Source organism: Triticum urartu, chromosome 2A (genome assembly GCF_056163025.1).
Source record: "Triticum urartu cultivar PI428250 chromosome 2A, HENAU_Tu73, whole genome shotgun sequence".
Classification (NCBI taxonomy): Eukaryota; Viridiplantae; Streptophyta; class Magnoliopsida; order Poales; family Poaceae; genus Triticum; species Triticum urartu.
The window spans coordinates 100392906-100418572 of NC_141874.1; the positions used below are offsets into that span (position 1 = coordinate 100392906).

The 25667-nt window shown below is 45.8% G+C and overlaps 3 protein-coding genes and 1 long non-coding RNA gene across 4 annotated transcripts; 3 read left to right on the forward strand and 1 right to left on the reverse strand.

Moving 5' to 3' along the window:
- Positions 1 to 286: 286 nt before the first annotated feature.
- Positions 287 to 2691, reverse strand: LOC125536030 (10 kDa chaperonin, mitochondrial). Its single transcript, XM_048699106.2, has 3 exons — positions 2441 to 2691; positions 1266 to 1408; positions 287 to 614 (listed from the first exon to the last, which is right to left on the reverse strand). The coding sequence occupies exons 1-3, from the start codon at positions 2549 to 2551 to the stop codon at positions 566 to 568; spliced, it is 303 nt and encodes a 100-aa protein (XP_048555063.1). The 5' UTR covers positions 2552 to 2691; the 3' UTR covers positions 287 to 565.
- Positions 2692 to 2835: 144 nt separating this feature from the next.
- LOC125536029 (Putative methyltransferase family protein) lies at positions 2836 to 7133 on the forward strand. The gene is made up of 8 exons (XM_048699105.2): positions 2836 to 3026; positions 3124 to 3191; positions 4446 to 4565; positions 4638 to 4711; positions 5121 to 5172; positions 5278 to 5379; positions 5494 to 5602; positions 6717 to 7133. The coding sequence occupies exons 1-8, from the start codon at positions 2938 to 2940 to the stop codon at positions 6835 to 6837; spliced, it is 735 nt and encodes a 244-aa protein (XP_048555062.1). The 5' UTR covers positions 2836 to 2937; the 3' UTR covers positions 6838 to 7133.
- Positions 7134 to 10224: 3091 nt separating this feature from the next.
- LOC125536031 (uncharacterized) lies at positions 10225 to 11518 on the forward strand. Its single transcript, XR_007294891.2, has 2 exons — positions 10225 to 11077; positions 11169 to 11518. It is a non-coding gene; the product is annotated as an uncharacterized LOC125536031 (long non-coding RNA).
- Positions 11519 to 18565: 7047 nt separating this feature from the next.
- LOC125536032 (calcium/calmodulin-dependent serine/threonine-protein kinase 1) lies at positions 18566 to 24366 on the forward strand. Its single transcript, XM_048699107.2, has 11 exons — positions 18566 to 19831; positions 21398 to 21528; positions 21736 to 21777; positions 21867 to 21975; positions 22189 to 22267; positions 22368 to 22664; positions 22773 to 22885; positions 23179 to 23286; positions 23362 to 23424; positions 23510 to 23677; positions 23766 to 24366. The coding sequence occupies exons 1-11, from the start codon at positions 19304 to 19306 to the stop codon at positions 23901 to 23903; spliced, it is 1776 nt and encodes a 591-aa protein (XP_048555064.2). The 5' UTR covers positions 18566 to 19303; the 3' UTR covers positions 23904 to 24366.
- Positions 24367 to 25667: the final 1301 nt, after the last annotated feature.

The following is a 25667-nucleotide window of genomic DNA, read 5'->3' on the forward strand; positions in this document are numbered from 1 at the left end:
AGAACCCCAAGTAAATGCCAATATGTGAATTTATGCAACTTTTATGTTTCAACTATGATTTTGCTGCGTATGAATACATTTTATGCTTGAACCACATTTTTATGTGCAGTTTCCCTCCTTCTGTAAGGAATATCGTAACCTTTAATTATATGTGGGATATAGCAACTGTTCCACACATCCAACAATACACATGAACAGAGAGTAAGCTGAACCAACCAGCGGAGCGTATCAGATTCATAGATTTGCACATACACATGGTCTACGCTAGAGTAAAACAGGGCACCAATGCATCAATGAACCCACTATTATAATAATCCAAATAACGCAAGGCTTAGCAGCCAGGGAAGTAATTTGACGAAAATTAAGGCAGCACTTCAGCTGCAAGTTTACTGAACTGCATCACGACAGAAAGTCTGGCAACAATCATAAGTTCATGATGTTCGAGGTAAAAATCTATCATCACACCATAAAAGAGAGTTCTACTTCAGGTTTATCCGATAACATGGAGACTCTAACATCCTCTCCTCCTGCATTAAAGCAGCTGATGACTTCCGCACCATCTGAATCACTCGTGGAGGGTGCCCAGAATGTCATCGTCTCTGTAGAGGAGGTACCTGAAAAGTTTCAGGTGCATTAGAAAAGGCAGATAAAACTGAGAATATAGGAGGTAGGAGCAATGGTATCTGTCTTCTCATAAAGTTTGGAAAACCATGCCACCGGAATGACCGATGGGTAAAAATAGAACATTGTCACCCAAACGAGCATGTGAAAAGTGGCGTATTAGTAGAAAGAGCTATTAACATCTTTAGCAATAGCAGGAGTTTCAAATCACACAGTTAGATATTAGCACTTCCCAAGTAACACATCTGCCATCCAACTACGTAATATAATTATCCAAGTTAAGGCAAAATGGCTTGACGTAGCAACACAGACCGTGTGAAAGATTTTAGTACCAACTACCTAGTGGCTGTGGCAGCATTTGAATGAAGCATGTCAGGTTGTACAGTTACTGATATACTGCTATTCGCAGTTCAAAAATCACTCACATGTTACAACTTGTGTCCCAATAGAATTCATTATCCTAAGTTGATGGATGGAATAATCAAATAATGAAAAGGTATGGAAACAATTGTTTCTACAAGTGACAGAAATGTGCAGTATACTTCAGAATTAGGATTTTGCACATTGATTTGTATCACACGCATCAAGAAAAACATAAAAACAACACCAACAGAAGTAATACGATTGTGAAATGAGTAACATACTCTTTCTCAGGAGCAAGCTTGACTTCAAGACCACCATACTCAGGCAGGAGCACATGGTCACCTTCCTTGAGAGCAACAGGGATCAGCTTCCCTTCCTTGTCACGGCTGCCAGGGCCAACAGCTATGACCTTACCAGAGTTCAGCTGGATTCACAGAACATTCTCAAGTCATGAACTGATTTGACAGTCAAATCATCAAAGACAACCCTGAACTAATGACGGAACCTTTTCTCAAAGATAATGTGGAATCAGTCGAGGGCACTACTAATAAGAGTAATCAGTCAAGAACCACACAATTATGTGCACAAATAATAGGACTGATCAGTCAGGAACCAGTCAGTTAACTCCAATACTAATAGGAGTGATTTGACATGAACTGACCAGTTTAAGTGGACTGATAGGACTAGGAGACAGAACTACAGCAAAACTAGCAAATCTAGTAGCATGACAAATGTGAAAATGCAATATTGGTGGTAAAAATAAATTCTGTGGAAGCAGAACTGATGGCATCTAAACCAATCAAACTACAGTTGCTTAAACCAGATAATTCTAGCTAACAACCTGCAATACACAATGCGAATCTGAATGAGCAAGTCTAGCCACACCCCCATCTGAACGAGTTCCACAAGAAAACAATTTGCAAAGCACACAACTACGTATCTCTCTACCGAACAAGTAACGACATCAGAATCATAGGCAATCTCCACAGGAACAGACAGCCCACATGTTCACAACTACCCCGTATGAACTATTGATGAACCCTGTTCTCAAAGATAATGACATAATGTGACATCATTAACGTGCACCTGATAGCACTATGGGACAGAACTATTGTACAACTACAGCTAGCAGTCTAGCAGCACGCCAAATTCGAAAAGTGGAACATTGGTAAAAACCGATTCTTTGTGCAATAGCGCAGATGGATGTCAACTTGACCAATCGAATCCCAATTTCTTAAGTTAGACCATTCTACTAGCTTAGAATCTACCAACAAGAAGCAAATCTGAACCCCCAACTGAACGAATAACACAATAAGAACAACTTGCAACCTAAACGACCACCGCCCGCCCAAGATCTAAGCAGCCCCCGCACGGGATCCACGCATATGAGCAAGAAGCAACATCTACCAGCAGCGGCGGCAGCACCAAAGGGGGAGGCGAGAACGGCGGGTCGTACCTGCTTGGAGGTCTCCGGGAGGAGGATGCCGCCGGCGCTCTTCTTGGGCTGCACCACCTTCTCCACCAGCACCCGGTTGAAGGACGGGATCAGACGCCGAATCGCCGCCATCGCCGCCGCCGACGAGATCAGACGCCGCCGCTCTTCTCCTTCTCCTTCTTGGGAAACAAGCAAGAAAAGAGAACGAGACGCTTCCACACTCTTCGCTTTTCGCCTCCCGGGGATGGTGGGGTTTAGGGTTTTATGAGGGGCGGCGCGGTCGCGGGCGCGGTGGAATGACCGTCCTGCCCCTGCCAGCCCTAGAATGTTCCCGCCCGTGGGCCGGACCCAGCTGCTTGGTGCCTACTCCGGCCCAGTTAAGGCCCGTTACCGTAGGCTCGAGCCCACAAGGCGACCGAGGGTCCAATCCAACGCGCCGCCGCGAACTCCACTTCCAATTTCTGCTAACCTGCTGCTGCGGTCGCCGGCGGCGAGGAGGAGGAGGAAGGGGCTGAGAGATGGCGGGCGCCGGCGGCACGAGGGAGCGGGAGGAGGAAGAGGAGGACGACTTCGTCTGCCTGGATCCCTCCTTCTTCATGAACCGCAAGTAGGGGTTTGCTCTCTGTCCATCCTCTCGGTTGCAGCCTTTCCCGGTGAGCTGGGTCGAAAGCTTTTGTGCTAATTTCGTTGCTGGATTTGGGCAGCTACGAGATGAAGACCTTCACCTACGGCTCCCAGGAGCTCCAGCTCCTCTGCCTCAGCTCCGCCTGCAGTTAGTGCCCCTGCCCTTAGCTTCTTCCTTGCCAATGTTGCAAATTACTCATCGCTAGCTAAGCGGGGCAGTTCGATAAGCCTGTTGGGATGGTGAATTGGCAACGTGTGGGTCTTGCTACTAGCTCGTTCTGTGTAAAATCTACTAGGAGCAGGGACAAGCGTGGAGGTTTCTTAGTTCAGAGCAGAAGAGGGGATGGTTGGTTCTTGGTTGAACTTGAACATTTTGTGCTACTCAAGTTAGTTACATGTAGTAGCCCTAAATAATGCTACGTGTTATGTTCAAGTTCAACCCAACTTGAGTAGCCCTAACCTTGACCGTCGAGTACCAATATTTTTGTGTCGACAATAATAGGCTGTTCAATCCAGCACTCACGTAGTAGCCCTAAATAATGCTCAGTGTTATGTTCTATTACATGTTGTTTCATTTTGGTCAGTGAATTGCTGCACATATGCTTCAGGCACTGGCAGTCTGTTCTATACTTGTTTACTCGATGAGGTGCTGATCACAATTTTAGTGTTCGCCGCCTCGACACATTCCCCGGCATCGTCCCAATAACAGCCGTACCAATTGTAAATGCCTGGTTTCTGGTTGTGCAGTTACAGCTTAGGTAAAATGTTAAATCTGTCGAACATGGAAATACGTCTGTGGCATGTGGTTTCTGCATTGTCTTCTTGTTGTCTGTGTATGTAGCAAATACGGGTTTTCATTATACAATCATGTGGCTTTAGGACCACTTTTACCTTCTCTTGTTTGGGGACCCTTACACTGAGACAGTTCCATTCTAGTGCGTGAGGACGTCAAAAGACCCATTTATCACATGATCAAACTTATGAAGGGTCACATTCATATTTGCTGTCACTAGGCGAGGCGACTCTTACCCTTGCTTCGTTCTGTCCTTTCTATGAAGGATCAAATCTCTGTCACTGTATATTCCTTCGTTCTGTCCTTTGTATCTACTTCTACAGCCAGAGGCATGTACACAAATTTTCTTAACAAAGGAATTCTCATTTAAGTGGTCACAGTGCTATCCAGTGTCCAACAGCTGAAAAATAAATAGATCTGACCATGCTAAATTCAAGTTGTGTTGCATCCGTGCAGTGAGATATGTGGATAGTCTTATTTAAGTCTCATGGTTAGCACACTACCTTGTCTGGCTGGATTTAGGTACAGGCATGATGCCACCCCATATTACAGAGTGCCAGATGTTTTTTATTTGCTTAGCACTAACAAACATTCCAATGTGTGGTGCAGCTGATTATGATCTTACTGGACAATTAGTGTGGCCAGGTGCTGTTCTGATGAACACGTACCTATCTGAACACCCTGAGACTGTGAAGGGGCGTTCACTAATTGAGTTAGGATCTGGGATCGGTGAGAGAATTCTCTATCACATTCACTTCAAATTGTGATCTTACAAACATTGACACTGTTGTGACTTGCTAGGCATTACCGGCATATTGTGCAGCCGTTTCTGCAAAGAGGTGGTATTGACTGATCACAATGATGAAGTTCTAGAGGCAAGATTTAAACCTTCAGAATCTTCCAGTTAGACATTTTATAGAATGATTTTGAGACTTTCACATGGTTTTAAGATATCGAATTACTTTTTATACGTAGCAATTTGTGTATATGAATTGGATTTATAGGCATCAACATTTTTCAGTCTATGTGTCAGTCAACAATCATCCAGTGTACTGTTATATCTTCAAATGCTAGACCTAGAAATCAAATTCATAGATCATTAATGATGCAGCCATTGCATTGCATTTATATTTTCAGTCTGTCCGGCAACAATCATACAATGTACTGCTATATCTTCAAATGCTAGAACTAGAAATCGACTTCATTGATCATAAATGATGCATGCATTTGCACATGCCACACTTGGATCTTTCCTTGGACATAAGCCTTACATCTATTTCACAGATTATAAAGAAAAATATAGAGATGCAGTCATGTTCTGGCAATGCGGATGCAGGTTACCACTTTGTAATTTCCAGCTTATTACTATGTTTCATTGCTCTGATATTAGTTGAAATAAAACTATACATAAATTGGATCTGAACTGATACTTTTGTTGCAGTGTTGACTGCTGAGAAGCTAGAATGGGGAAATCATGATCATCTAAGCAATATCATTGAAAAACATCCTGTTGGATTTGATCTCATTCTTGGAGCCGATATCTATATCCTTCTAACTTTTCTATGCCCCTGTGGTTATTTTCAGTTCTGATCCCTTTTTTCTCTATTCCTTATGCATATATCAATTGCTGCATTTCGTGGACCTTGACTCGCAGAAAGCTTCCAGCAAGCTAGCATTCCATGTCTCTTTGATACTGTAGAGAAGCTTCTTCGTATGCAGGCCAATAAATGTAGATTTATACTGGCTTATGTATCACGAACCAAAGTGTATGTACTTTTCCGACTCATTATCTATGTATTTTGTTCAACTCATTATCTTGTCCAAGACATATATAAGTAGAATTCTGAATACTTTCTAGAAAAAAGGTGCAGATAAATGCGCCCATCATGATGTGCCAATTGCACTAAGGAATTGCTGACATTATAGTTGATTATCACATTATATTCACATTTTAGTTCTCCTTGCTTTATCCGTCAAGAGTAACTACTCGCCTGGTTCTTGGATCATTATGCTGCATTGACTAATCTGTATATTTTGGGTTCATCCATACGAGTGTATGATATGCCATTTTAAATATCTTTGCTTAAAAGGTAGATGAGGCACTCATGGATAAAATTGCCTAAAGATACATTATTGGTCAGATTAGAAGGTCCTAAGAAGTACTTACAATGGCTCCAGAAAACCAAAACATTGCATATGCTAATGAGCGCTGATCCTTAAGTCTAAAATGCACACAATGTGATGCACTCGTACATAAAGATAAGAGATTTGCTGAAAACTGTAAATGTATTTATGTAGAGCTACAGAACCTCTGCCGGTTTGCAGACAAGCAAAGTGTCATGTTGCCCATTCCTTTATCAGTTTGTCGCTTGTTTGAGATACACTGCACCTGCTAGTTCATTTTCCTTGTGCAAAAATGATTCTCCAAATGCGTTCCTGAGCATATAGAATGTACGGGCTGGCTCGGAGTAGTTTAGATTATCATTTACTGACAGCTACAATTGGTAGCATACTGCCATGTACTTGGTATGGTCAGAGTGTCCTGCTACTAAAGCTTGCAATACAAGAGCAACTGTTAACAACAAATGGTCTATTTTTTTCTGAGATATTATGCCCGGTTATCCCAGCTTTGTCCTTCGTACTTGTGTAAAGATTTTTGCAAGGTCGTCATAACTGGTACAAGTGAGATCTTAGAGCTACCGTGACACTTTAATAGGCCACTTATGTCTGCTTCAAATTTTTTTGTCTCATTATGTTCTCCAACTACTTTCTTTCTTTATCCTATTATTTTACGCCAATTCCAGTATTAATGCATATTTTTTTTAGATGATGATGTGTATATTCTCTTAACTAAGATGCTTGTCTTCTCTATATGACCAGCATGGACGCACTGGTACTGAAGGAAGCTGAAAAACGTGGAATGCTTGTCGAGGAAGTGGACGGGACAAGAACAACCATCACAGATCTCGAAGGCGTCATATTCGACATCACCCTCAAATGACGCCTCCGATGGAATGCTTGGGTGACAATTCCATCAGACAGGAACAAGATGTGGAGCCTCCTCCCATCAGGAAAGCCAATGTTACCGCCTTCATGATCTGCTGAGCTGGCCCTGAACATGATGTGGTCTCTAGTCCGCATCTCTCCACTCCATGGGAGAAAACAGTTGCACAACACCAGCATCAGTCCTGATATGGCGCTGATTGATTCAGCGTAACTTTTAAATGATTCGTCGGTCGTGACCCCTTTCGCTAAATCAAGAAGCGATTCGGGGTCACGAGCATCGCATTGCCGTCACAGCTTTTTTTCCTAGACCGTCTATGAAGTACCAATGAGATGACCAGGCACTGATGAAGGCCCTTGATCGAGATGATTCAGTGAAGGAGGAGCTGCCAGAAGCAGTTGCATCATATAAACCTGACTACTTGAGAGGTGCTTGCTTGCAGGGCCTGAAGATGCTCTGGACCGCCATGGGCTCGTGCTTGGCGCCACCTAGGTAAGCACCAAAACCCACACTGAATGAATCAATGAATCTTCATCATCCCATTCCTGCATTGCCCTGCGACGCTCCCATGCCAAGTTGCCGATGCATGCGATGCGGGTCCAAAATTCTTGGTTGTTCTTTAGCCTGTTCCTTGCCCTCGCCACGTAGCGAATCTCGCCGCGACAACTCGTCAAGGCCTGCCCTAGTCAGCAGAGCAGGACCTGTCACGGAGGCAAACCGACGCGTCGTCGTCGGCTTTGCCTTCCTTCTTCTGGCTCGGAATCAGCCCGAGATTTGGAGCCATCGCCAACGCTGATGCTGCCAAGAAGTGAAGAGGTCACGAAACTGTGCCGGGTCCTGTTGCTAACGCTGATGCGTTGCACTGGGCCAGCCTTCCGCTATGATCCGAAGCCTGAATGAACCGGTCTGCTTCTGAAACAGTAGAAAACGTTGGTTGTTTTCGATTACAGGGAGATGCCGGCACGTACACGAATAGTGCGTGTATGAAGACCATTGACGATGAAGAATCTCGAGCCCCACAGACCCCCAGCCCTCTTGGCCACACAACAACACTTACACTTATCTGAGTTTTCTTTTCCTTTTTTTGAAACCTAGCTTATCTAAGCTTGCTTGTTCTAAAATCTGCCAAAGTCGCAGGCAGCTTGCTTGCTACTCCCTCCGTTCCTAAATATAAGCCTTTTTAAAGATTTCAATACAGACTACATATGAAGCAAAACGAGTGGATCTACACTCTAAAATATGTCTATATTAAAATCTTTAAACAGTCTTATATTTAGAAACGGAGGGAGTAGAAGTGTACAAGGATCGCATGAGCAATTCCTTGTACTACTAATTTCAGTGGTTTACTACTGGCGAGGACAGGTTGGCGATTGGAGGTTGGAAATGGTCCCATGCAGCAGACGGAAAGAGCAGTGGCGTAGTGGTGCCATGGATGGAGTCCAAGAACCCTGCAACCACTACGTTGCAACCAACACGATTAATTCAAGCTCCAATTGGACGCCCATCTTGCTTATCCTCATAACTAATTATGCGAGCGAGATCAACGTATAGGGTTTATCAACCAACAAGTTTGGCCACGAAAATCAGCATCACGCTTTGGATACCGTACCCGAGCGATCGATCGATCTTCTCTGAATCACCACCGGCATCAGTCACAATGGCAATGTGACCCGTAGATTAACCAGCGCCTCTCATTCACCGGCCATGATTGGATTTCAGCTAGCTGGTGGTAGTATCTTGCAGCCCCATCATCAGACGAGAAAGGCATCAAGACTTGATTGGTTTCTTTCTTTCTTTCTTTCCTGGCTTTTCCACAGCCGCCGCATCCGATGCTTGAGCTTTGGGCATGCAGGTGTCAGTCACTCGCTCAGTCAGGTCAAATTGGGGGCCATGAAAGGAGCGGCGCCCAGTCCAAGCACACACCTGAAAGGGCGTACGAAAAGAAGAGCAATTTACTGGGCACTGTCTGAGGGTAAAGTAAAAGTGGGGAAGAAAGAGAGAGTGGCTGCTCTCTTCACCGTTGGCAGCGTTGCCATGGCTTCACCTCTTCTTTTGCTTGCTTTTTTGCAGGCACACTGTTGCCTAGTAGGAGTATATGCTTGCATGCGTGTGTGTATGTGTGTGTGTTCTGCAGAGATTCCTCCTCCGTGAAATGAAACACGGGATGAACATTGAGCACGTAAAAGATGAGAAGGCTGATTGGGTGCCCAATGATTGGGCTGCATTGCATAATCCAGTACTACTACCACTCCACATGAGAGGAGAATTTTTTCCACCGTCGTTACATAATGCAACTGCATGCACATGCTTGCCTAATTAGCTCGTAGTACTCCTGTCTGTTTGTATAATGAGCTGCTGTGTGTCTGCTGCCTGACTTGACCAGCTGCTTGAGGAAACCGTTAAGAGCCTCTTTGATTCACAGGATTCTGAAAATGCAGGGATATGAAAAGTATAGGATAGGAGTGGCATACCCATTTAAACCCTACTTAAAGCATCTCTAGCAGACCCTGTAAAAGTCGGATCGGAAAACGTGTTTACAGTTGCAGATCAGATTTGTGGGGCGAATTCGTGCGCTGCAGATGAGACCCCGTATATGACACTGTAATTTTTTTTAAAAAAAAACATTCGCCGGAGAAACTTGCAACAAGATTCATCATACATAGTTGATCATCATACTACATCATAGATAGTTGCTCATCATACTACATCATAGTACTACATAGGGGGGAGCCTGGGCTACCAAAATCGACGGGTGCGGCGGCGACAACGTGGCGGAGGAGCCGGAGGAGCTCAGTCCTCGCCGGAGTCAAGGTCGATCCAGACCTTGGCCTGCTCGGCCTTCATGACGCGTAGGTCCGCCTCCTTGGACGCGTGCGCCTGCGACGCCGCGACGCCCTGCTCGAGGAAGATCTCCTCGATCTCAAGCTCGCGGTGGCGGCACGCGTCAGCCTCCTCCTCCCCCCTTGTCGAATGCTCCATGATGGCGCACTTGAGGTGGTCCTCCTGCCCCGGGGGGAGGTAGTCTTCAGGGCCAGTGACGCCTCGACGCGGCGGGTCCGCCTCGGCCTCGAGTTTGACGGCGAGCGGCCCGAGCTCCTCCGGCTCTCTCTTGACCGGAGTGAGCCGCTAGCTCGAGCCGCCCGCGCACGAGCTCCCTGCGGCAGAGGAGCCGGAGGAGGCGCGGGGCGGCGGACCGCGAGCTCGCGCTCGTACTCGTCAAGCTCGCGGCGTTCAAACGCCGGCGGCGGCCGGCTCCCATAGTTGAGCCACTTCTGCACCCCCCGCTTGCGTGCGGCGTCGGAGATGCGGTAGTGGCGACGCTCCGCGTCATCCCCACCACTTCCTTAGCCGTCCATGGGCCGGCAAGGGTCGCTAGGGCTTTTTTGAGGTTCACCGGCGGCGAGAAATTGGGGCGGAGGGGGAGGGGAATTGTGGCGGAGGCGGATAGGGTTTGACCCATATCCGAGCGATGAAACCGCATAAATAGCGGTGGAGAGGGTCTTTTTCCGGGCCACGGCAAACTTTTTACAAGCTGGGCTCAGGGTACGGAGTATCTTTTTGGCAAGAAAAACGGGCCGAACTTGTATACTCGCCAGAATTATACGGGTTTAGCCCTTTTACGGGGTCTGCTAGAGATACTCTTACTCAGGGTGTATTTGATGCCACAGGAAAAGCAAGGAATTGTAAAAGGCGGTTGGAGTGGTTGTTAGATTTTCTATGAAATGTTGGAAAAATTTCTAAGGATTTAAATCCTCCAAAAATCCTATATTCCTTTGAATCAAAGGAGCCCTAAGTTCCCTAAGTTTTTCAAGCAGAAATGTAAAGTCTCTCATCACAACGGCCACACACGCACGGGCGCAGAGGATCCTTGGCCACCAATTGCACATACACATTTCTTGTACTAGTGCTATACATGTAGCAGCAGCAGTGAGTGCCAAACTCAACGCAGCACGACCAGAGACCCAACTGATAAATACAAGATGTTGCTTCTGTCTTGCTGTCTGTTTGCTTGTGTTAATAGCAAGCGCCGGTGGCAACATCCCTGTCAGTTATAGCACCAGCATGGTCCAGCCACCAGGACAGATACACACACACACATACATACATACACACGCTTCTTCAGGTCGCCACCTTGGCCTTCAAGCAGATCTCATCTGGCCGGCGGTGACGTCTAGGCTACCGGCCGCCGTCGCGGTCTGGTCCACCGCCGGCGACGACCAGCCGCCCCGGCCGGCCGGTACGTGTATCATAGTCTGTTAGTGCTTACAGATGAGCCATGACAAAAGGTTAATTCAGAAGCCTGCTTGTTTTCTTGTGCTCATGGATAGGTATAAATAATGTCAGGGAAGGGGAAGATGATGCCATGGGAATCTCGAAAGCGTATGTGCTCAACGCACAAGCTGATGGAGTTGTTGGTCACACGCATGGCATGAGATGGATGCAGTGGTGGTGATGAAACCGTGACCTCACACACATTGCCGACCAGTGGAAGGGAAGCTCATTGGCAAGCACAACCTCAAAAGTGTTATTGCTCTTAATTAGGGCACAAGTTGATTAACTGAGACCTTATTCTTTGCTTAGAAATCTTCCAATGTACACACTGCGGTGCGGCGGGCTGCCTCGCGAAGCAACCCGCCGCAAGCCGCGTTTTTTCTGCGGAAGTTGCAGCCCAAACAAACACGGCGCAAACTAACCACGGATGATGGGGCAACTAACCGTGAATGACAGGATTAGCCTATGCAGCTATGCTCATCTCACCATCCTATATATGCTTAGTTATGCTTGGTGGTGTTGTTCAGTTCAACTCCAAGCGAAGCAAGATTACCTGTCAGGTGTAAACACCAAGCAAGGTCAATGGCGTTTATGGGCTCATGACAACGAGTTGCTGCTGTTCAGGGGATGCTGGGGAGCAGTAGGCTAGCAGTTGAAGGAACTCATCATGAAATTAAGAGGTTGATGTGCGTCTCAAATGCAATGCAATGCAAGCTCACGTGAGCTGTGACGGTGTATGGCGTGTGTGCGACGAAGATCTCCACGATCTAATTAGTTGCAACCGCAGGGATTTGTCTAGGTCGTTGTTAGGTTTGGACTGGGATTTAATATCCGATTAACCATGCAATGATACGAGCGGCGTCATTAATCTTTATACACACCATACTAACCAGCAGTGTTCTAACGCGTACGATTATTTATACTGATCATGTATAAAGAACAAATACGATGTGCAGTGTAGTATTGTAGAATCCAGGTAGTTGTAGCTGTCTGTCTAACGCGTTTTTGTACGTACATATACGCATCAGTAGTGTAATGACAAGTGCTTTGATTGGGTCCAAATATATCACAGGTCAGTTGATTCAGTTCCAATAACTCTGATTAGTCAAACTTCTCTGTTTTTTGGTTTTTTGGACTCGACCAGCTCATGCATGACCCCGTACATATAATTGGTCGTGCATGTCCATGTATAATCGTTTTGGAAGGAATGGCTAACGAGGATTCATCTTCAAGTACAAGTAGTACGTGCGAAAGGGATTTGTTGGAAATCTAGTCCCTGACGTTTATACAACAGAATGGCTAGCAAGTAGCACTAAAATATTTTCAACCGTCTGCATTTCCTCCTGTGAGGTAGGATGAGTATTTGAGGGCTTACAACTAGAGTACATAATGATCTTTATCGGTATAATGATCTTTATCGCAGGATTGTTGATGGCATTCTTTTCAAATGCTTGAAAAAACAAACACGAAATTGAAGAAATTTCATCCAAGTTTGCATCAAGGAGCCCGAACAAGCAATGACCAATATATAATTATCGTCCTAAGCATAAACATGGTTGATGTAGACTTATCGCCCTAAGCACATAAAGTGGACGATGGAGTTAACATCGTCCTTAGACAAACTTGATGCAACTTTTCTTTTTGACACGCTAGCTTTGCCAAACAAAAAATATGAGGCATGTGTTGACACTGGTTTTTTGGCTTGCCTGGTTGCATCCTTGAGATTGTCTCAAATGAAAAAGTGATCAACATGAAAACTCTTCATCTTATTTAGGCGAACAATTTTTCTTTTGGATCATCTTTTTTTTTGGGGAAATTCTTTTGGATCATCTTAGGTTGTATACAACTTCTATAGCCAAAATAGTGCACCCTAATATTTTTCTAAACAAAAATTCGGTTGCCCGACCCAGACAGATAGTGATACATGCGATGAAATCCATATAGAAGTTATTCATCTTGTTGAGCAACTTTTTTTTGGATCGCCTCCATTGTTAAAATACAGTAGCCTGGTCCTAGACATGGGTGATGCATGTCTGATATAAAGTGTAACATAGATCGGCTTCAATATGGCTTTAGACGGGAAAGTGTTGAACATGGAAAAATAATCTCATCGAAACGAACAACTTTGCTTTTTGGATTATCTCAATCCGAAGCCATATACTATAAACCATCTTGAAGTGGTAGGTGCATTCATATACGAGGCAAATACATCTACTACTTTTTATGTTTTATTTATCTCCCTCCCTTGTTTTCTTATTCCTTGTTCTTCGTGTTCTACATCAGCGATCCATGAGGCCCTAGGGGTGATCATGCTGACCTAGCTAGGGCAGCCCATAGCCGCCGTGTGCCCTGCAGGGTTTCTCCCGGGCGTGTGGGGTTTCGGGTCCTCAAAAGTTCTCGCTAACATGTCTTGTGTATTGCACTCCTGACGAGGCTCCTCCTCCGACGTGTCCTATGTATCGTGCTTGACGTTAGGGGTACACGGTGATGTGTTCGTGTGCAAACATGCGCGTGGTTGCCAACATGAGAGAGAGAGAGAGAGAAGGTAGTGGGGGCTCGTGAAGGGACGTATGGGTCAAGGACGCGTCACGCTAGTCTATGACACCGTGAGCCGCATTACCCTAGGGTTCCAACAATGTCAGGGCAAGCTCCGAGAGGGAAAGAGGGGGTGCATTAGAGAGCGACAACGACGGCACCACCACACGGAACGAAGGAGAGGCAGTACAATGTAGGTCATGGTGAACTATCCGCCTGACCTACTAACTATCAACATGGTCTAGATCGCCTAGGACCGGCGATTTGAGGGCCTTCTTTTGGAGGCTCTAGTATAGTGAGGGTATAATGAGTTCCTGCTTGAGATGCTCTACTATAATGAGAAATGTATGTGTATTTATTCTTTTCTTATAAGAGTGGCACATATCCAAATCTCTGTTTTAAGCCATCAATTTCTCCTCTCAACAACATGTATAATTTCCCCTAAAAAAACACCATGTAGAACTTGTGAACTTTGTTTTGATTTCTTTTTGAAGCAGAGATTTTTGTTGCTGTCGTTAACAAAGAAGAGGCACACGTGTGTACATCCAACAAGACATACACACCAACACGATTGTGACTTCTTAACACACGCCTACAAAGACACGGAACAAACCCACAAAGCTCCCGCGGACGCCCAACCCCACACGTTTAAACGTGAGCAACGAACCCTAGTGGAAGAAGCCATGCCTCACTACCCCCAAAACCTAACAAAAGGTGGTTCTGTTGTATTTGTCGTCCGCGTATCATTTGGAATACAATTTGTCGAGGTCGGCGGCGTGGTTCCCTTGAAAACCAAAAGGAAGAAATCCCCAGATACAGGACAGAAACCGCATCAAGATCGACACAGCCAAATCACCAGAGAACAACGCGCCAGACAAAGCAAAATTGTGGCCTAGTCCTCCTCTTCCAATCCATGGTCATAGATAAACGGTTTTACTGACAGCGACGCGGTTAATTAGTTTTCATCCTCCCATGATATCACATGCATGCTCTGTGCAAGAAGAACAAGTCCATTTTACCTGGTGTGTGATGACACAGATGCTGTAGTTTACCTGGTGTAATTAAGAACTAGTCTATTTTATCTGCTGTGATGACAAAGAAGTTGCAGTTTACCAGGTGTAGTCAAGCACTACTAGTAAACAGAGTGAGATCATATGTGCAGCAAGTGAAGCATGCAGCTTGCTTCCTGGCTCTGGACTACCCAACAACTCCCCCAGAAAAGTATTAACAAAAGAAAAAATTATAGAGGCTTCCACACAGGTGATGACACACGCTGAGACGGTTGCAATCAGAGGCAGCAGGAAGGAGCTCATGTAAGTTGTAACCCACAAGGATTGCATGGATGCATGGCATGGCTCAACCGCAAAGAGGGGTGGCGGTTTCTTGCAATGGCATGAAAGCACCCGATTGCGTCCATGTTACCCCCATGTTCCTCCATCTTTATCATATCCCTCCCCAACCACCCCGTTTGTGTTTCCCTCCTTGGGTGCTTGCTTCTCCTGCAAGCTCTTCCATTGATATGCAGAGCAACCAATTTTGCGACAAGCATCAGGGTGGCGTTGCAGTCACTGGGATACGCCGGGGATATGGAGAGATGATTACATTACAAGGTCTCCAAAAGACCTCAGGAGCAATGCGCCTGCTTGATTATTTCCTGGGACGCAAAAACATGGGAGTGTGGGTGCAGATGTTCATCTTTTGGGCGCGGGATGATTGATCGGCGCATTAGGGCTCAGGAATGATGAGCTCCGGGCCTGCTTGCTTAGCATGCATGGGGCTTGGAATCAGGGCTCGCACCTGGTGAACCCTAGGCTGGGGTTATTTTAGCTCTAGGGTATCTGAGCTGTTGGCTGTGATCTTGGACTGTGCAGAATTAACAAGTTGGTTAGGGTTTAATTACTTAGACCGAGACTCATTGTGTAGTGTACTGTAGTAGAAGAACCAGCATTTTCGGATGCGAGCCATTTATTTTTCAGAAGTTTTTCTTGACAGATTTAACCATGTATAACCCCATTTTGCAACAAAAAGATTTCACAATTTGCCTGATTAAATATTTTAGTTTGTAGAAACTGGTGCAACGACAAACAATAATAAACGGTGCAGTGTGATAAAATGCTTTAAATCTGTTTAATTTTGTCAATCTAGCAAAACATGGTTAGCTCCATGTATCCGTGGAATATACTCCACAAATATGACTCCAAACGAAATACATCAAAGAGAGCAAGTATAAGCATGCGTGTGATTAGCACTTTGATGTCTTTATTCCTCAGCTGAATTGTCCCCATTAGCTGCCCCTTTTTCCCCTAGTGGACCTCCAGAAAGGGTAGACAAAATGGGGAAGCAATTTGCTTAGGCAGATAGTGGGGTGGTGAAAGCAATGTCATTATCTATCCCTCCTAATTATTCCCCCACTGATTTTTTTTAAAAAGGAAGGGGATGGTCCTGTTTGCTTGGCTCATCTGGGATTTGGTGAGGGTGAAGGTCACAGTGCCCCATGCCATGGCCACAATGCACTACATACATGTACTACCACTACTAGGCAACACCCACAAACTTTTCACCATTCCAGTTACCCATGAAAGCCTCCTTGATTCCTTGTGCTTGTTGATCAGAGTGCAGCAGCAGCAGTACTACCATGTACTGCAAATCATAAGCAGTACACTGCTCCTGCCTGTTAAGCAGCAGAGGAAGAAACTTCAGGAGAATGCCATGCATCTAGCATGAGTGTTCCAATAATTAATCAGGATCAGGACTAATGATGCTGGACGGTGGGCCAACCCTGAAAATTAGGCAGGTGACAGCCCTAGTCCCAACATGCTTAGAATACTGGTTCCAACCTCTTTCTTTTATGTGAGGGGTGCAGGGGAGAGGACAACAGAATTAGACAGTTTCATTGAAGCTGCCTGTTCCTTCTTTTTGTTTGGAGGTGAGGCGAGGCAGCATCAATCATCCCAATGTGGAGGCACTGCTCCAATCAAGAATGCAGAGCAGGGCTTGTATCCGCAAATAATATGTGGTCTGTGCAAACAAAGGAATTATTCCATGGAATCCACCAGAAAGGTTCAGGAATTTCCAAGGAAAGTAGTTAATGCTACTAGTATTAGGTGAGGGCAGTCTTTACCAACATAATGATAAATTCAACTAGAGATGAGAGTACATACACAGATGTGTGAAAATCAGTTTTAGTGCACAGTAGTATTTTTCAGGTTTGATACAGACTATGTAGTATCACATAGTATAGACTTCTTTGCTTTGTTCTAGATCAAAATATTCAGATTTTTTTTCAAAACAGTGTACGTCGCTTTAGGGTTGTAAACTTTTCCTCACAAAGGAAAAAAGACCATGTAATCTTTTCTAGAAAGAATCTACCAAAGCCCAGGACTTATTTTAATCTAGATCACGTGGGGCAAGAATTCTGCTCACTGCATTTTTCAGGTCCCTAATGGACGCTTGTCTGCCTTTTCCAATTAGGAGAAAATGATTGATTAAAGACATCTGTCCACTGGATCTTACCCCCTTTACACAAAACCAACTGCATGGGCAATGGGTTGCTTCCCGTGGAGTGTCTCATCAGATGCTCACACATTTCTTACCCATCGTAATCTCTCAAAATTTCTAATCAGAAAGTTCCTCTAATCCATGGAAATCAACATTTCTAGACTCCACCACCGCTGGGAGTCCAAAACCCTGACCAACTGGTCACACACAAAACGTTGCATTCGAAGCCGACACACTTTAATTTTCCCGCACACAATCTCTAAGGTCCTGTTCGGAACGCGTTAATAATCTGGTTTCGCGAGAATTTTCGAAGAGCCGGCTCATTTTTTTTTCCGTTGGCACTGAAATAGTTTCTGCGTTTCAAACGGGACCTGGACGTTGGAGGAGGAGGGTTCACAAGTTTGACACACACATAGGGTAGGGTATGGGGACCGAAAGGTGCATGAGTGAAAGTGACCTTACATGTAAACTAATGGGAGCTGAACCACTGAGGGTTTTCTTCTGATTAACTTGTGTCATTTATGCAAATTATTTAATGTCCTGAAAAGCATGTGAGGTCGACATAAATTTACACTATAAACTCCTGGTAAAAAACCATGAAAAAAGAAGTGATGCAAGATTACAGTGAGACAGTGACAGGAAGCCTTGTTGAGATCTGAATAGCAAATGAAGTAAGTAGATAATCCAGAGGCAGCCTGCTCAAGTCAACATTGCTTAGGTAATGGGATATGAATGAGAGGAGAGGAGAGGAGGAAAAAGGAGAGGGAGTAGTAGCAAGCAAGCAGCATTGATGCCTCCATTACTCCCCAGTTTAATACCTTGGGAGGTTGAGGTTGGATTGGAGGAGCTCAGCTCGGCTCTCGCAAGGACAGCCTGTGCGTGTGCGGTGTGGCCTTTTTTGGATTGGAGAGAAGGGTGGCTTGAGAAATTCAGATTCAGAGTGAGACAGGCATGAGGCTTCTTTTCAGTAAATTTTTGGAAACTAATAAAAAGTAGTGGATCAGCAACGATGAACAGTCCATTTGTTCACAATGGAATAGAAAAAAGTCGTGTTTTGCTTAACTAATGAACTAAAAACGTTAGAACAAGGGAGTAGTACTGCAATATCATTGGCCGTATCGAACCGCCGAGTTTGCGCGTTTGAAGTTTGAATGTTGAAGTTATTTCTATTTGAGAGCAGGATCATTCTGGGATGGATAGATCCCCTGAGGCTCCAAGTAGATGATACTGCTGAATAAGTTGCATGTATCCCGTGGAAGTTTTGTCAGTACAGTTGTTCCCTTGCCCTGGTAGTGGTGACCAGCAAACAAGGAGTAGATGGCAACAGAAACAGGGGAGAAAGAAAAAGAAAGAAAGAAATAGTTGGCCTGGCCAGCCACCCATGTTGTCTTGCGCCACCCCCACCCCCCACCCCACCCCCAGGTCCCCATTGCCCTCCCCTCCTCCTCCCTCACCAAAGCACAGCACATACATGGCGATGGTGTGTGTGGAGGCGTTGGAGGGGGGCTACAGCTACAGCCACAGCTACAAAAGAAAAGGGGGAAAAAGAAGGAGCTGAAAAGGAAAAGGCAGAGCTCCTCTCCCCCTCCCCTCCCCCCTTTTCTCCCCTCCCAATTCATCACAGGATTCACTCACCAGCTGGGTGTTTCTTTTCTTTCTCCCCTTCCTTCCTAGCAGAGCCAGAGGCAGCCAGTGGTGGTGCCCATTTCCTCGCTCTGATCCAAGCCTTTCGCTCAAAGCCCCCGGCTTTTGCCGATTGTTTGGTCACTTCAAGAATCTCGGAATATGTTCTTGCTCCTGCCGCCGCCCCTGCTCTGATCCGCCCACCCATCCCTGCTCTGGACCCTGTCGCGCTCTCTCTCTTTCCTCCTGCGGCGGCATTTCGCGGCGGCTGGGTTCTCTGCGAGGAGAGGATTCTGGCGGCCTGGTTTCTGCCGTGATTGGGATCCAATTTTGGGGGCGGGTTCGCCGTGGTGTGGAGCAGGGTTCCTTTCTTGGCGGGGCAGGAATTTGGGATGATTTCTCGGGTTCTTGAAGGCGGGGAGACTCTCTGACGACCCGCCCCTGCGCCGTTTCTGGGGGGCAATTTTCTGGGCGATTTCTGCGGAATTTGCGTCGATTCGGGGCCGTTGAGCCCGGTTCTTGATCCGCGGGCTCCATGGGTCTCTGTCACGGAAAGCCCTCGCGAATCCCGGAGCCCAAGGCGGAGGAGGAGCCGCGTGTGGCCTCCGGGACCGGCTATGCCGCCGGTGCCGCCTCGCCGGCGCAGGCGGCCGCCGCGGCGAAGCCGGGCACGCCGAAGCAGCCCAAGTTCCCCTTCTACCTGCCGAGCCCGCTCCCGGCGTCCAGCTACAAGGGCTCGCCGGCCAACTCGAGCGTGGCGTCCACGCCGGCCCGCGGCGGGTTCAAGCGGCCCTTCCCGCCGCCGTCGCCGGCCAAGCACATCCGCGCGCTCCTGGCGCGGCGGCACGGCTCCGTCAAGCCCAACGAGGCGTCCATCCCCGAGGGCGGCGAGCCGGAGCTGGGCCTCGACAAGAGCTTCGGCTTCTCCAAGCACTTCTTCGCCAAGTACGAGCTCGGCGAGGAGGTCGGCCGCGGCCACTTCGGCTACACCTGCGCTGCCAAGGCCAAGAAGGGCGAGCACAAGGGCCAGGACGTCGCCGTCAAGGTCATCCCCAAGGCCAAGGTCCGATACTCACTCTATCACGCCGTCCCTCCTCCCCTCCCCTCGCCATTGCCATGCCCTCGTTCTCGAGCTGCTTGCAGAAATGTCTCTGCCATTCAGTCTCTCGCCGTCTATGTTCAGCTGCATAATCTGCATTTTACCACTTCTTTTTCTACGCGTGATTGGGCATCAGCATGTCCGTCTGAATGATGCTGTCTCTGCTCATTTTGTCGTCAAGATCCGTCTTTTGCCACCACGTTAGATTCAATCTCGACTTCTCCAGGTGTTGACCAAGACTTGCATTTCGTCGATTAAGCATTTTTTTTGCCTGCTTGAGATTTTGGGAAATCGGATCCGTTGAGCTCGTGTTGCATATGTTCTAATCCTATCAGCTACGTATTCGTTAGAGCGTCGGTTGGTTCAACCATGGCTTGGCGAAAAGCAACCCGGGGCGCTCGTGACTGTTGGTGGGAGGGAGGGAGAACGACCTCGCCCTTGCCGGTAGGGCAAAGCTCGCTGCCACCCCGCGGCAGGCATTCATGGCGATGGAGCCTGGTGAAGCTCATCTATCCGGATGTGGACAAGCCCCTGTGCATTCATTGACTTAACATCATGGCCATGGTGGATTGGTGGTGGCGAGTGGAGATGGTCACCGAGCTCCCCATGTCAATGTCCTCTCTACTCTTCTTATCTTCTTTCCTCACCTTGCCTGGCAAGCTCATGGCAGCCTCTCGGCTAGATCTGCAGGCCAAAAGTGATACTTCAATTCTGTTTAAAGAGCTTTGCTCATTATGCGCCTCCCTGCAATTGTATGAGGTGCCATTTAATTTGGCCCCTGTAGAGCCTCAGCCTGCCCAGTGCTTTTATGAGCAGAGCTGGCAACCTCCCTGTTGTACATGCATGGCCGGCCACAGCTACTCACATTCCATGTGCATGTGCTTGTGCTCTGCCAATCGTAGCAATGCTGTTTTTTCTTTTTCTTTTCTTGATCGGTTCTTTCTAGAGAAGATGAGCTCACTGGCATTGTTAGGAAACAAGCCAAGTCGTTTGATTACTGTTTTTTTAACTTTAGGGTTTCAACTGCCGTTTGGGCATGGTTTGTTTCATTGTAAATGGGTTGCAGTTGCGCTGATGCCAGCAAGAGGCATTTTATTCCTTGGTGCCTATAATTGATCACTTATTGCTTGTCTAGTGCACTGCTGGACAACGTTGGGCTAAACAGTAGCTGGTTGTTGGATAGGCCACAAAGATAAAGGTGTCATAATTTGTGTTTCGAGATCTACGTACGTTGCCCGTCTAAGTGTAAGGACGAAGGAGCTATTTTTGGTTGACTTTGTGCTTGTCACTGTTTTAGTTGCACGATCTTACCTGTAATGTGCTATGTTCATCGCATTGACTTTGTTATGACCCTGTTTGCTTGTTTCAGTCATTTATTTGTTAGTGGTTTATTCCAAAACCATACAAATTGATATTGAAATTCAAGCTGTTTTCTAGTCTCACCAAGTGACGCGTGCTAGCTGTTTAGAGTTCACATTATATTTAAGTTAAAGCTGTTTCCTAGTCTCACCAAATGACGTGTGTGGGCAGATGACAACAGCCATAGCAATTGAAGATGTCAGAAGAGAAGTGAGGATATTGAGCTCTCTGACAGGCCACAGCAACCTAGTGCAGTTCTATGATGCTTTTGAAGATGAAGACAACGTGTATATAGTTATGGAGTAAGTGTGCATTTCTTTCATAGAGTAGGTCCTTTTCAGTTCTGTCTTCATATGTTGTTGCAATGCATGAGATTCTTGTTCTTCTTTATATTAGAAGGTTTAAATTATAATTAGTCAAATTATGATCAATTCCTATCAAAATTGACCATGCGTATCAAATGGCGCTTACTGTAACTTCTATCACTTATCATGTTTGTTTCTTTTCAGATTGTGTAAAGGAGGCGAACTACTTGATAAGATATTGGCGAGGTATAATCCTACCAGTGTTCGCAAATTGGAACAATTCTTATGATTATATCTGCTGGGGTTCTAACGATATCTCATCTCTTGTTTTGCAGAGGTGGAAAGTATTCTGAAGAGGATGCAAAGGTTGTTATGCTGCAAATTTTGAGTGTAGTATCATTTTGCCATCTTCAAGGTGTTGTTCATCGGGATCTGAAACCAGAGGTTGGTTTGTTTTCACACAGTTAGCAGCTAATATTAATTCTTTGTACTGTCTTTTAGTTACTATTATCAACCTGGGAGTTTCTTAATGCGATACCATATTTTCTTCGATTGTTGGTTCTTTATATTGTATTATCCAAAGCACTTCTGTTCAGTCAGCAGATGCAGTACAAAGATTTTGCAATAACTAAATACATCTGTGTTTCCTTTTCCCAGAATTTTCTATTCTCATCGAAGGAGGAAAACTCACCCTTGAAGGTCATAGACTTTGGCTTGTCTGACTTTGTAAAGCCAGGTTAGTCTAACATGGTCCATTCAGATTATTGTATAACATTTTGTTTTACTACATTTAAATGTGACTGTATTGTGACACCACACAATTTTTACATCTTCAGATGAAAGGCTCAACGACATTGTTGGAAGTGCGTATTATGTTGCTCCCGAGGTGCTTCATCGATCTTATGGCACGGAGGGAGATATGTGGAGCATTGGAGTAATTGCCTACATTTTGCTTTGTGGGAGCCGACCTTTCTGGGCACGCACAGAATCAGGAATATTCCGAGCTGTCCTTAAGGCAGAACCAAGTTTTGATGAGGCCCCATGGCCTACTCTCTCTGCGGAAGCCAAAGACTTTGTAAAAAGGTTGCTTAATAAGGATTACCGCAAGAGGATGACTGCCTCACAAGCTCTGAGTAAGAACTATATTTGTTTGGCAGTGCCGTACAGTAATATCCTCCTTTGGAAGACTATTCTTCTGCAGAATGATGCTTAACTGTTTACTTGTGCACTGGTACCTGCAGGTCACCCATGGATCCGTGATGCACAACAAGTCAAAATTCCTTTAGATATGATAATCTACAAGCTTATCCGAGCTTATATCAGTTCATCTTCATTGCGGAAGTCTGCTTTGAGGGTATACACTATGCACTTAAAACAATCTTAACAAAAAAAACCTATTGCAATTTGGTCTTCATTATGTAATCCACAGTTTATTTTCTTACCAGCAAGTGTTAATTTGTTTTTGATTTTTTATTGCATTGGGTACTTGAGATATCCATATTCTTTTTGAAATTGCTACATGTTGAATGTTCCTTTCGCTATTATATAGGACAAATTTGCACAGTTAAGTAGGTTCATAGCATTATGTCCTGAATTTAATTGCATTACCAATGAGCCATTTCTTATGGATGTTCATACATTTTGCAGGCCCTAGCTAAGACATTGACAGCAAATCAACTCTTTTATCTAAAAGAGCAGTTTGAATTGTTGGGTCCAAACAAGAGTGGTTTAATCTCCTTGCAAAATTTGAAATCGGTTAGTAATCCTATATTCGTCATTTAGTCTAGTTTACAGCATGCAGTTGCTGAAAAGGGCAAATGAAACTTGCAGGCTCTGGTGAAGAATTCTACGGATGCAATGAAGGATTCCAGGGTTATTGACTTTGTTAACACGGTAAGCCTTCCTCATAGTATCTTCAGTTGTATGATGTATTGGACTGAGACGCCGACTTACCTGCCAAGATTATGGTGTATACAAGGTATGCACCCTTCAGTACAGAAAATTGGATTTTGAAGAGTTCGCCGCTTCCGCCATCAGCGTATACCAGATGGAAGCTCTGGAGACCTGGGAACAGCATGCTCGGCGCGCGTACGAGCTGTTCGACAAGGAGGGCAACCGGCCTATCGTGATCGAAGAACTTGCGTCGGTACGAGTCTGAACTGTAGTCTGAACAGTTAATTTATGCGTGATCACTTGACATTTCACTGATCACTGTCACGTCTTTGGTCCATCAGGAACTCGGCCTCGGCCCGTCGGTGCCCCTCCACGTCGTCCTCCAGGACTGGATCAGGCACGCCGACGGGAAGCTCAGCTTCCTCGGGTTCATAAAGCTGTTGCACGGTGTTTCTTCCCGGTCGATCCCGAAAGCCTGAGACGGAAACAAGCATTATTATTCTTGCATCAAACCTAGGAGATGACTGATGGCTAAGCCACCGCCAATCTCTCGCTGGTGTCTGTGTGCGTGGACGACGACTGTTTGAGGTGGCTGGAGGAGGACGATGGCTTGCGACCGCGACCGTAACGGAAGAGAAGCCGGCAGTCTTTGTGTAAGAGGTAAGAAGAAGATAAGAAGAAGGTTGTTGCTTGATGCTTATGACTACTACAGTAGTAGCTACTAGTGCTTGCTTGTACCCCCCCCCCCCCCCCCCCCGTGCCACGTGGATTGATGATGGTGTTGTATTAAGCTGCTGTGTAGACGGATGTACAGATGAGGATAGGAAGAAAAGAATATGAATTGAAAGGGCTTAGCTGTTGTTGTTGTTATGGCTTGGAGACTGCTGGTTGTCGTCAGTGTCCTTGTTTTGGTGCTGTCTCAAATAAGGTGTTTGTACTGGAGATCTCCTCTTGTGTTGAATGCCACGTCACTCAGAAATGCTCTAAACAAGTACTGTGCTAGCTCAGGACAACTGGTTAGCGATGCAAAATCCAGTGTGTTCTTCAGTCCCAATACTTCAGTGGAAGTGCGAGCAGATATCTGTTCACAACTTAATATTGTCTTAGAGGCAATTTCGGATAAGTACTTGGGGTTACCGTCAAAAGTTGGAATTGACCGAAATGACAGTTTTCAACATCTAGTTGATAAAGTTTGTGCACTTATTAATGGGTGGATCTCAAAAATGTTATCAATCAGCGGGAAAGAAACTCTTTTGAAGGCGGTGGCACAGGCTATCCCGGTTTATGCCATGTCGGTTTTTAACATCCCGAAGAATATTTGTAAGGCTATCCGTGATGCTATTGCTAGATATTAGTGGGGTGACACGCAAGAAAAAAAGAAGATCCACTGGAAGGCGTGGTGGAAGATGTGCATTCCTAAGAAAGAGGGAGGTATGGGCTTTCGTGATTTACATTGTTTTAACAAAGCTATGCTAGCGAAGTAGTGTTGGAGGCTATTATCCGATCCAGACTCTCTATGCGCCCAAGTACTACGGGCTAAATATTATCCAGATGGGGACTTGATGAATGCATCTTTGAAAAAAGGTTCATCGTATACTTGGCAGAGTATCATGGCGGGTATGAAAACCTTCAAGCTAGGGGCGATTTGGCGACCAGGGAATGGTGCTTCAATTGATATTTGGTTTGACCAGTGGATACCCACAAGCCATGACCGCAAGGTAATGACTCCTAGGGGGCTATGTTTGTTACAGAAAGTCCAGGACTTGATTGATCCAATTTCTGGAAATTGGGATGAGCAGCTCGTGCGTGAAAACTTCTGGCCGGTTGATGCAGAGAGGATATTGCAAATTCCGCTGTCATCTCATGGACAATCAGACTTCATCTCATGGCATTTTCCGAAGTCAGGTTGCTTTACTGTCCGCTTAGCGTATCATATTACATGGAAAAATGAATATAGGACACGAGCTCGATTGGACTCGGGAGGAGGCAGAATTGATCCACATCCTGTGTGGAAGTCGCTTTGGGGAAGAACTGTCCCTCCTAAAGTACATGTGTTCAACTGGCGGGTGTTACATGGGATCGTTCCATGCTACTGCACATTAACAGATCATCATATGAAGTCCCCTGTAATATGCCCAGTTTGCCGAACTACCCCGGAGGATCTCCGCCATATGTTGTTTACATGTGACAGATCAAAGAAGGTGTGGGAGGAACTCGGTTTGAAACATACCATTGAAAATGCT